The 11,966-nt window shown below is 44.7% G+C and overlaps 1 protein-coding gene across 2 annotated transcripts in view; it reads left to right on the top strand.

Moving 5' to 3' along the window:
- The first annotated feature begins 28 nt into the window (after positions 1 to 28).
- PCYOX1 (prenylcysteine oxidase 1) overlaps positions 29 to 11,966 on the top strand; it is a 25,242-nt gene continuing 13,304 nt past the window's right edge. The window contains exons 1-3 of one of the 2 annotated variants that reach the window (XM_021714648.1): positions 29 to 39; positions 914 to 1,120; positions 2,389 to 2,563. In XM_021714648.1, coding sequence (XP_021570323.1) covers positions 1,033 to 1,120; positions 2,389 to 2,563 — 263 coding nt within the window. In that variant the 5' untranslated portion in view covers positions 29 to 39; positions 914 to 1,032. Of the gene's footprint in view, positions 40 to 912; positions 1,121 to 2,388; positions 2,564 to 11,966 lie in introns of those variants that run through there. The other variant, XM_008062369.2, reaches the window with a different exon arrangement.

Below are 11,966 nucleotides of genomic sequence, written 5' to 3'. Positions count from 1 at the left end.
CTCCTCGGAGTGGAGTCGCGGCTTCCCAGGCGTGGAGCGGCGCTCACTTGGCGCGTGGGCGTGGGCAGGGACCGGTGAGGGCGTCAGGCGGGCCCCCAGAGCCCCGTGGCCCCTGCCTGTTCATGGGCTTGGGGTGCCGAGGCGGCCGAGAGTCCCCCTCCGTCTTCTCTTTGTTGCGCCTGGGGGCAGCCGGTCTTCTGGGTCCGCACGATGCGTCCAGCCGCCCCCGCGAGGCCGATTTCAGGCGTACGCAGACAGCACAGGGAGCAGTACAAACAAGCTGACACGGTCTGCTTCCCTTCCTAGGCTGGAACCCCCTTCCCCCATCTCTGCTTTGCTGAGGTCGGCCTGCTCTCAGAGGCCCCTGGCTTGCACGGTTTCTCTGCTTAGGGCTAACACAGCTGCCGAAATAATCTGCTCTCTTTCTAGTATCCGGGGTCTTGGTCTTTTGCTCCCTGTCCTCCCCCCCCCAAAGCTGTGTTCTTCGGGATCGTTCACCTGTCTACACTGAGACACAACAACGCTAGGCAAAAATGGCGGTCATTTTTTTTCAAATGCGTGCTGGAAAGGCCCACCTCTTCTGTGCCCATGAGTTGGGCACCAACAAGGTTGTGCAGGCTCGTTGGGTGCCTCTACAAATGACCTGTGAGAATCGTTGGGGATCGGGGGGGAAAAAAAAGGAAATTAATGTCAGTTTGTAAATTAATCTACTACTGCTTTTATCTGGGGGTGGTGTCTTTCCAGCTTCAAAATTCTATCTTTCCTGCAGGTGTTCCTCCTCCCTGCCCGGGCTTCCCTAAATTGTTGGTAATAGCCTTGCACAATCTGTTATTAGTTAATGACCTTGTGTGCAAAAACAACCCACACAGCTGGTAAGGGGGGGAGGAAAACTGTTCCTTTTTCTCCCCCATAGCGATTATCGGAGCTGGAATTGGTGGCACTTCAGCAGCCTATTACTTGCGGCAGAAATTTGGAAAAGATGTGAAGATCGATGTGTTTGAAAGAGAAGAGGTGGGGGGCCGTCTGGCCACCATGTCAGTGCAGGGGCACGACTATGAGGCAGGAGGTTCTGTCATCCATCCTTTAAATCTGCACATGAAGCGTTTTGTCAAAGACCTGGGTATGTATTTTGGTCTTGAAGTTCGCCAGGTATCTATGAGCCTTCCCAGAATATTTTTATTAGATAGAGAACTGAAACTTTTCTGCCTCGTTAATTGTCTCTTACAGAGAAGTTGGTAAAACCGTTTTCGTCACTTTCCTGTTAGTATTGGTATTGCCTTAGTTAGAAGCTGTTCTCCTGTAATGGGACACTAGTTATCTGTATCTTCTGTTATCTGGAATTACAGCCATGGGGTGTTGTCCATTCTTAAACCTTTGGGCTTGTGTTGAAGAATCAGAGAATATTTGGAGCTAGCAGCAGCCTTGCTGTACTCTTTTTTTTTTGAGTTGGAGTCGCCCAGACTGGTGCAGTGGCCGCTCCCGGCCACCGAAGCCTCGACCTGCTGGGATCTGGAGATCCTTCCGCCTCAGCCTTCCAGGTAGCTGGAACTACAGGCGTGCGCTACCACGCCCGGCTGATTTTTTGATTTATTGTAGAGATGAGGTCTCGCCTGCCCAGGCAGGTCTGGAACCCGCGGGCTCAGGCAATCCACTCACCTCAACCTCCCAAAGGCGCAGGATTACAGGCTGAGCCACCGAGCCCGGCTTGCTGTGCTCATTTTACAGCTGAGGAAATGAGACCCAGAGGTTTGAAGTGTCAAGCTCAACGTCACACAGCTATGGGTTCAGACATGTGCTTAGAACTTGGGACGTTCCATTGCTGCCCTGCTGGACAGGTTGTGGAGAAATCTAGCAGGCTTCTGCAGGCCCTTTCCACGGGGAACACTAATTTTGGCCTTCTTTCAGTTATCTGAAGTATCTAGTTCTGCAGAATAGCATTCTGAGAGTGCCTCTTTCCCCTGAGCTGCCTTCTGTGTTCCCTGTGGATGCCTCCTATGCATTTCCTCCAAGAGGGTACCAGGAACAAATCATGCCAGAAAGATGCACGACTGACATTTTTTTTTAAATTGAGTTCAGCTGATACTCTTGCTTCTTTCTTTGGACTTTCTAGTCTTTTTAGACTAAAAGTAGCCAGATAAAAATATATCTAATTTTGATCGATCTTCATGATCATCTGACCTGTCTTCTAGCGAATCTGGTTCTGGACAATGTGGTGAGCATCTAGTGTATCACACTATTCTAAAGATAGACCTCCTTGAGTGTGTCTCCTGAGAACTAGGGGAAGCCCCACATTCACTCCCTTCAGCATCCTGGAGCTTCAGGCTACCCCTTTTCATTTTATCAGCATAGAAACCACTTACTTAACTACTCTTTCTCTGTTTTGTGCAGGTCTCTCTACCGTTCAGGCCACTGGTGGCCTGTTGGGAATCTATAACGGAGAGACTCTGGTGTTTGAGGAGAGCAGCTGGTTCATGATTAACATGATTAAACTTGTTTGGCGCTATGGATTTCAGTCCCTCCGCATGCACATGTGGGTAGAGGACGTGCTAGACAAGTTCATGAGGTAATCTTTTTCCTTCCGTTTAACCTAAGACCTTTTCGTTTGATGAACTTTAGGAATTATAATTTCTCAAGAAGGGTTTTCTACCTAACTGCGAGGTCCATTTGTGTGATTGTTAGACAAAATGTTTTGTAGAAACTGTGCAGGCCACTTATCCACTTGGAAATTGAAAGGCTAGTTTAATTTTGCTTCCGAAATATATTTTGCAAATGCTTCTTTCGTGTTGCCAGACACTGTCAGATGCTCTACAAATGTTAACTTCTTGAATTCTCGTGACAGCTTGCTCAGATAGGCACTGGTATTAGCTTCTCTGAATAGATGTGGAAGGTGGAGGCATATAGAGAGGTCTTTAAAAAATTAACTATTTATATAAAGATGGCATCTTGCTATGATACTAAAGCTTATCTCAAGTTCCTGGCCTCAAGTGATCCTCCAGCCTCAGCCTCCCTACATGCTGGTATTATAGGTGAAAGCCAGTGCGCCTGACCAAGAGGTTTTCAGTATTCAAGTTCACCCACCTAGCAAGTGGTGAAGCTAGAGTTCCCACCCAGGTAGTCTGGCTCTAGAGTCCTCACCCATGATCTTTGTACGGTACTGGCATTGTGTAGATGAATGAGATAACATGTACAAAAATGTGTAGAAAGAATCAGAAAACTTAAATGAGGTTTAAGAGACCCAGAGGTTTGAAGTGTCAAGCTCAACATCACACAGCTATGGGTTCAGACATGTGCTTAGAACTTGGTACGTCCCATTGCTGCCCTACTGGACAGGTTGTGGGGAAATCTAGCAGGCTTCTACAGGCCCTTTCCACAGGGAACACTGTAATTTTTGCCTCCTTTCAGTTATCTGAAATATCTAGTTCTGCAGAATAGCATTCTGAGAGTGCCTCTTTCCCCTGAGCTGCCTTCTGTGTTCCCTGTGGATGCCTCCTATGCATTTCCTATGTGTTTCAGTGAGCTGGCAGCCTGAAGCACAGTATAAGTTCTTTACTCCAAGAATTTAAATTGGATTGCTGTATTAAATTTTAACATTGTCCTGGGTAGTGAGTATACAGATGCCTCTTTTCCATTCTTATGCTTTTTTACAATTAAAAAAACTTTCCGCTGTGCGTAGTGACTCACGCCTGTAATTCCAGCACTTTGGGAGGCAGAGGCGAGACGACTGCCTGAATCTAGGGGTTCAAGACCAGATGGGCAACTTGGTGAGACCTCGTCTCTACAATAAATCAAAAAATTAGCCGGGTGTGGTGGTGTACACCTGTGCCTCCGGCTACTTGGAAGGATGAGGTGGAAGGGTCACCTGAGCCCAGCAGGTCAAGACTGCGGTGGCCCTGAGCGTGCCACTGCACTCCAGTCTGGGCAACAGAGTGAGACTCCACTTAAAAAAAAAAAAAAATTTTTTTTTTCCATGTGTGTGAATGTGCATTGCTTTGGTAATCAGGACAAATAACATAAAATAGCCAATGTAATTTTGAAAGATCAACCAATTTTTATTTATTATTTATTTTGAGTCAGAATCTCACTCTGTCACCTAGGTTGGAGTGCAGTGGCACACTCACCACCACTGCAGCCTCGGCCTGCTGGGCTCAGGTGATCCTTCCACCTTAGCCTTCCAAGTAGCTGCAACCACAGGCATGCACCACCAGGCCCGGCTAACTTTTTGATTTATTGTAGAGACGAGGTCTCGCCATGTTGCCCAGACTGGTCTTGAACCCCAGAGCTCAGGCAATCCTCTTGCCTCTGCCTCCCAAAGTGCTGGGATTACAGGTGTAAACCATCACTCCTGGCCACAACCAATTTATTTTATTTTATTTTATTTTTTTGAGTTGGAGTCTCACTGTGTCACCCAGGCTGGAGTGCAGTGGTATGCTCCTGGCCACCACAGCCTCGACTTGCTGGGCTCCAGCGATCCTTCTGCTTCAGCCTTCTAAGTAACTGGAACTACAGGCATGCACTACCATGCCCAGCTAATTTTTGATTTATTGTAGAGACAGGGTCTTGCCAAGTTGTCAGGCTGGTCTTGAACCCATGGGCTCAGGCAATCCACTCTCCTCGGTCTCCCAAAGTGGTGGGATTGCAGGCTGAGCCACCGAGCCCAACCTATTTAATTTTTTTTTTTTGAGTTGGAGTCTCACTCTTTGTTGACCAGGCTGGAGTGTAGCGGCACGTTTATGGCCACTGCAGCCTTGACCTGCTGGGCTCAGGTGATCCTTCCGCCTCAGCCTTCCAAGAAGCTGGAACTACAGACGCATCCCACCACGCCTGGCTAGTTTTTTGTGAGTTATTGTGGAGATGAGGTCTCTCCAAGTTGTCCAGGCTGGTCTCGAACCCCCCAGGCTCAGGCATTCCTCTCGCCTCAGCCTCCCAAAGTATTGGGATTACAGGTGTAAACCACCATCCGCCCACAACCAGTTTATTAAAACTCTGTTGGCATGTGGTAATTTTTATTCTGGTTCACAGTTTTAGGTGCTAGAGAATTGCAGCTTGTGAATGTTAACATTTCATTACTTTGACAGTTTATCATAATAATATATCAGAAAGGTAAAATGATGTGTCATATGACCAACTATTAAACGGAAATATAAGTATTGACTATAGGAGTTGAGCAGGTTACACTGTAAGTTTTTACTGTCTATGGTGGTTAGAAATTTCTTTCTAAGCCTCTTCAGTGAATTCAGGGTATTACAGAACTATAACAAAGACCCAGTGAAGGGATGATACATATGGTGCCTCCATTTCAGAGTATACACAGTGTGAACAAAGGCCCATGGGACATTAGTAGGCCATGACACTCAGAGGAGGAGGGTTCAAGCTTGTAGAATGAATGGCTTTCCTCTGCATACCTCAAGTCCAACTACAGTGCACCGTGTGCCAGGTATTATTATAGATTGAAAGTGTAAGGCCTAGAACGTGTCCTTACTCTCAAAGAATATATATTCTAGTGGAGAGACAGACAAGGTACAAATAAGAAAATATATAGAATTTATGTAGCTGCCAGTCACTTTTTTTTTTGGAGTAGGAGTCTCATTCTGTTGCCCAGGCTAGAATGCAGTGGCATGCTCACGGCCACTGCTGCCTCGATCTGCTGGGCTCAGGTGATCCTTCTGCCTCAGCCTTCCAAGTGGCTAGAATCACAGGCGCACACCACCACGCCTGGCTAATTTTTTTGATGTTGTTCTTTTTATTGAGTTGGAGTATCACTCTGTCGCCCAGGCTGGAGTGCAGTGGCACGCTCATGGCCACTGCAGCCTCCACCTCCAGGAGACTCAGATGATCCTTCCGCCTCAGCATTCCAAGTAGCCAGGCGTGAGCCACCACACCTGGCTAACTTTTTGATTTCTTGAAGAGACGAGGTCTTGCCAAGTTGCCCAGGCTGGTCTTGAACCCCTGGCCTCAGGCAGTCCTCTCATCTCCACCTCCCAAAGTGCTGGGATTATAGTTGTGAGCCACTGTGACTGGCAGCCAGTCACTTTTTTTTTTTTTTGAGTTGGAATCTCACTCTGTCATCCAGGCTGGAGTGCAGTAGCACGCTCACGGTCACCGCAGCCTCGACCTGCTGGGCTTGGGCAATCCTTCCACCTCAGCCTTCCAAGTAGCTGGATCTATAGGCATGTACTACCATGCCCGGCTTATTTTTTGCTTTATTGTAGAGATGAGGTCTCACCAAGTGCTCAGAGGGTATTCTCAAGATCTTTTTCTTTGAATAGTATAGAAACCTAAAGCCCTTGCTCAACATTTTTTTTCTCTTTTGTGGATATATCAAGTCCAGTTGACCTCTTGAAAGTAGCTTATGAGATCTTCTACAGAAACTTTAGGAGGTTTGCTGAGCAGTCTTGGGGAGGCACATTGCCGTTTTGTGCCTCCATTTCAGAGTGTATACAGTGTGAGCAAAAGTGCAAGGGACAGTAGTAAGCCATGACACTTGAAAGAGAGTCCAAGCTTCTGGGAGGCAACCCTTGAGACCTCCAGGGGTATCCATTCATTCTCCGCTGCTGGAGGTACTTGGGAGAAATCCTGCAGCCCATGACATCTGTGGTTGCCAGGTTAATTTCCAGTTCTGCCCACTTATCTCTGCAGTTCTTCTGGTTGGATGCCAGTTTGTACTCCAGAGTCCAACCTCTTATCACTTTTTTCAGCAAAGCTTTTCCCTAATACTTCAGTCACTGTTCATCTTTCTTTTTAAATATCTCTTAAGTTATTATATGGTGCATACTGTGCACTCGTGTGGTTCTGTAGTGTGCACAGTCATTAGATTGTAGTAGTTATTCACTCAAATGTGTGTTGAATTCTCTGGTCTACTGATTCCTTTCGTTGAGATATCTTGACTTGAAGGCGAAGTTAAAGCTTAGCTTATTCTTCTCTCTAGACTTAGAATATTTCTGGTGACACGTTAGATCCCTAACACTTCTTGATCTGAGACTAATGGGACTCACAGTGGAAGACTTTATAAATACCCTTTCTTCCTTCCAAATACTCCTACCAAATATTTGGAGTCAGTTTTTATTCTTTCTTTTTATTTGCCAAACCCCGTCTACCTCGAATCCTGTCAACCTTTTAAATATGTCCAGAGTCCCATGACTTCTCTCTATTATTACTGCTACTGCTGTGGTCCAAGCCACCACCACCGCCTCTTGTCTAGATTGTTGGAATAGCCTCATATGGTGGACTGAATAATGTCCCACTCCACCATGTCCACGTCCTGATCGCTGGAACCTGTGAGTGTGTTGCCTTACATGGTAAAAGGTACTTTGCAGATATGGTTAAGCTAAGGATTTTGAGATGGGGAGATTATTCTGGATCACCTAGGTCGGTCCAGTTTAATCACAGGGGTCTTTAGAAGAGGGAATCAGGAGGATCAGAGTGAGTAGTAGGAGATGTGATGATGGAAGAAGAGATTGGAGTGACGCAGGAAAGGCTGTGATTTCATGAGCCAAGGAATGCAGGTGCAGGCTGAAAAACACAAGGAAACAGATTCTTCCTTCAGAGCATCTAGAGGAACCTGCCTTCTGGACGCCTTGATTTCAACCCAGTGAGACTGACTTTGGACTTGTAGCCTACAGAATGGTAAGATAATAAATTCATGTTGTTTTAAGCCACTGCGTTTGTGGTAATTTGTTACAGCAGCATTGGGAAACCAATACATCTAAATAATCTTCTTGCTGCTACCCTTGTGCCACTATAGTCTGTTTTCGGGATACTAGCCAAAGTCATTCTTTAATTTTTTTATTTTCTTTTTGAGTTGGAGTCACACTCTGTCGCCCAGGCTGGAGCGCAGTGGCATGCTCACAGCCACCACAGCCTCAACTGCTGGACTCAGGTGATCGTTCTGCCTCAACCTTCCAAGTAGCTGGAACTGCAGGCATGTATCACCACGCCTGGCTAATTTTTTGATTTATTGTAGAGAAGAGGTCTTATCAAGTTGCCCAGACTGGTCTTGAACCCGTGGGCTCAGGCGATCCTCTCACCTCAGCCTCCCAAAGTGCTGGGTTTATAGGTGTGAGCTACTGCACCCGGCTCAAAGTCATTCTTGTAAACTCCAAGGCTCATCACATCACATCACTTGTGCTCAGAAATCTTCAGTGCCTGTCTATTTATTAATAGAGATTAACAACCAAAATCGGTACCATGGCTTGGAAGGCCTAACGGGATAAGGTTCTCTCATCTCTTAACATTTTAGTTTATTGTTTATTATATACTTAATTGTGTCCCCCCAAATCCATATGTTGACGATCTAGCCACTCAGTACCTCAGAATGGAACTGCATTTGGGGATAGGGCCTTTGAAGAAGTAATTAAGTTTAAAGCCATTATGGTGGGCCCTAAGCCATTTTTAGTGATGTTCCTATAAGAGAAGATTAGGACACAGAAGGGACTCATGCACAGAGGAAAGACCATCTGAGGTCCCAGTAAGAAGGTGGCCATCTGCAAGCCAAGGAGAAAGGCCTCAGAAGAAACCAAACGGCCAACACCTTGATCTTGGGTTTTTAGCCCAACTGTAAGAAATAAGTTTCTGTTGTTTAAGCTATCCAGTCTCTGTTGCTGTGTTATGGCAGCCCTAGCTAACTGATAGACGGGTGGATCTTACATTTAGTTGTTTTGTCAATTATTGTAAGTGGAATATTGAAATCTCTAACTATGAATGCTGAATTGTCTATTTCTCCCTTAAATTTGGTTACATGAAGGATTATTTCAGGATTATTTATCTTTTCCATGGATCTGTTTGTCCAACTTTATGCTAGTACCCTGCTGTTTTGATTTCTGTAGTCTTGTGATGTGTTTTGAAGTCAGGAATTATGAGGCATCCAGCTTTGTTTTTCTTTCTCAAAATTGTTTTGGGATCTTTGAGATTTCATATAAATTTAAAGATTTTTCTATCTGTAAAAAGTATCATTGGGATTTTGATGGGGTTGCATTAAATCTGTACATTGCTTTAGGTGGTATGGACATTTTTAACAGGATTAAGTTTTTTAATCCATTCCAAAGCTGTGGGGTGTCTCTCTCTTTATCTGTTTCTTATCTAATTTCCTTCAGCAATATTTTGTAGCTTTTGGTGTAAAGTCTTTCACCTCTTTGATTTAGTTTTTTCCTAAGTGTTTTATTTCTTTTTGATGCTATTGTAAATTTGATTGTTTTCTTAATTCCCTTTCTATAGTCATGGTTAGTGTCTTTAACACCTTATTTTGTTTTAAATAGGTATTTTCTTGTGTACCATTTTTTTTCTTTTCTTTTTTTTCGAGTTGGAGTCTCACTCTGTCACCCAGACTGGAGTGCAGTGGCTGCTCCCGGCCACTGCAGCCTCAACCTGCTGGGCTCGGCGATCCTCCCACCCCAGCCTTCCACGTAGCTGGAACTACAGGTGCGCACTACCACGCCCAGCTAATTTTTTGATTTATTGTAGAGATGAGGCCTCGCTAAGTTGCCCAGGTGGGTCTCGAACCCGCAGGCTCAGGCAGTCCACTCATCTCAGCCTCCCAACGCGCAGAATTACAGGCTGAGCCACCGAGCCCAGCTGTGTACCATTTTAATTTTGTTATTTTTAGTACCTATTTTTTCAGATATTTCCTTTCAGTTGGCATCTTGCTAACAATAAACAGGCTGGGCCCAGTGGCTCAGCCTGTAATCCCAGCACTTTGGGAGGCCGAGGCGAGTGGATTCCCTGAGCCCACGGGTTCGAGACCAGCCCGGGCAACTTGGTGAGACCTTGTCTCTACAATAAAGTAAAAATTAGCCAGGCGTGGTAGTGCGCGGCTATAGTTCCAGCTACTGGAAAGGCTGAGGCGGAAGGATTGCAGGAGCCCAACAGGTCAAGGCGGGGGTGGCTGTGAGCCTGTGTGCCAATGCACCCCAGCCTGGGTGAACGAGTGCAACTCCAACTCAAAAACAAAAAACAATAAACAGTTGTTTTAAGTTAATACCAACTTGGTCTAATATAGGTTACCTCCACCCCCCTTTTGCTACTGACATACAAATTGTGTCTTTGTATATTTTTAAGCCTATCACCATAGTTCTATAATTATTGCTGTATGCAATTGCCTTTTAAATTAGATAGAAGAATGAAAGAGTAACAAACATACCTTTATGCTGTCTTTTATATTTAACCATGTAATTACTTTTATCAGTGCTCTTTATTTCTTTAGCTTGAGGATTGCTTTTAGTTGGTGTTGAATTCTCTGTTTTTATCTATCTGGGAATGGCTTAGTTTTGCTTCATTTTGAAGGATGGTTTTGCTGGATTGGTTGACCGGCTTTCTTTCTGCATTTTTTGGTCTGTCATCCCCTTACCTCTGGCTGCCATGATTTCTGATGAGGAGTTAGCTGTTCATCTTAATGAGGATCCTTTGTGGGATGAGTTGCTTTTCTCTTGCTGTGTTTGAGATTCTCTTAGTCTTTCCACCATTTGACTATGATGTGTTTAGGTATGAATCTGGGTTTATCCTATTGGAGTTTGTTGAGCCTCTTGGATTTGCAGATTAATGGTTTTCATCAAATGTGGGACATTTTGGCCATTCTTTCTTTAAATATTTTTCTGTCCTTTTTTCTTCTTTCTTAGGATTCCCATTATTTGTATGTTGGTATATTTCAGGTTCGTCCCATAGGTCTCTGAGGTGCTGATAATTTTCCTTAAACTCCTTTTTTCTTTGTGATCTTCAACCTGTATAATCTCAATTTACCTGTCTTAAAGTTTGCTGATTTTTTTTTTTTTTTTTTGAGTTGGAGTCTCACTCTGTCGCCCAGTTGCTGGAGTGCAACCAGGCACAGTTGACCTGTTGGGCTCCGGTGATCCTTCGCCACAGCCTTCCAAGTAACTGGAACTACGGGTGTGCATTACCATGCCCGGCTAATTTTTTATTTATTGTAGAGATGAGGTCTTGCCAAGTTGCCCAGACTGGTCTTGAACCCACGAACTCAGGCAATCCACTTCCCTCGGCCTTTTAAGTGCTGGGATTACAGGCTGAGCCACCAAGCCCAGCTGCTGATTTTTTGTTTTAGGGGGTTCGGGGTCTCACTCTGTCACCCAGGTTGGAGTGCAGTGGCATAATCATAACTCATGGCAGCTTTGATCTCCTGGGCTCAGGCAATCCTTCTGCCTCATCTTCCCAAGTAGCTGAGACTACAGGCATGCACCACTATGCCTGGCTAATTTTTTAATTTTTTTGTAGAGAGGAGGTCTCACTTGCCCAGGCTGCTCTCGAACTCTGGGCTCAAGCAGTCCTCCAGTCTCGGCCTCCAAAAGTACTGGGATTACAGGCACGAGGTACCATGCCATGCCAAGTTTGCTGATTCTTCTGCCATTTCAAATCTGCTGTTGAGCCCCTGTGGAGAATTTTTTTATTTCAGATACTGTACTTTTCTAAAATTTGTTTGGCTTTTTAAAAATAAAATATCATTTCTGTCTCTATATTGATACTTATAGTTGGGAAACATTGCTTTGCTTTCATGATTGTTTTAGTTCTTTAAACATGATTTTCTTTATTTTTTTTATTTTTTATTTTTTTGAGTTGGGATCTTGCTCTGTTGTCCAGTCTGGAGTGCAATGGCAGAATCATGACTCAATGCAGCCTCAAACTCCTGGGCTCAAATGATCCTCCCTCCTTTCATTTTTTGATTATACTTATAATAACTGATTTAAAGTTTTTATTTAACCTGGGTGCTGTGGCTTATGCCTGTAATCCCAGCTCGTTGGGAGGTCAAGGTGGGAATTTCACTTGAGGCTAGGAGTTGGAGGTCTGCTTGAGGCAATGGAGTGAGACCTTGTCTCTACAAAAAAATTAAAAAAAATAAATAAATAAAGTTTTTAATCTAGTAAGTCCAATGTCTGGGCTTCTTAAGGGGCAGTTTCTGTTGACTCCTTTTTTCCCCCCATGTGTAGGCCATACTTTCTTGTTTCTCATAATTTTTTGTTGAAACC

This window comes from Carlito syrichta, unplaced genomic scaffold (genome assembly GCF_000164805.1).
Source record: "Carlito syrichta isolate Samal-C Ts95f unplaced genomic scaffold, Tarsius_syrichta-2.0.1 Scaffold305689, whole genome shotgun sequence".
NCBI classification, from domain to species: Eukaryota; Metazoa; Chordata; class Mammalia; order Primates; family Tarsiidae; genus Carlito; species Carlito syrichta.
The sequence above is the reverse complement of the archived record's forward strand: the minus strand, read 5'-3'. Positions and strand labels throughout refer to the sequence as shown.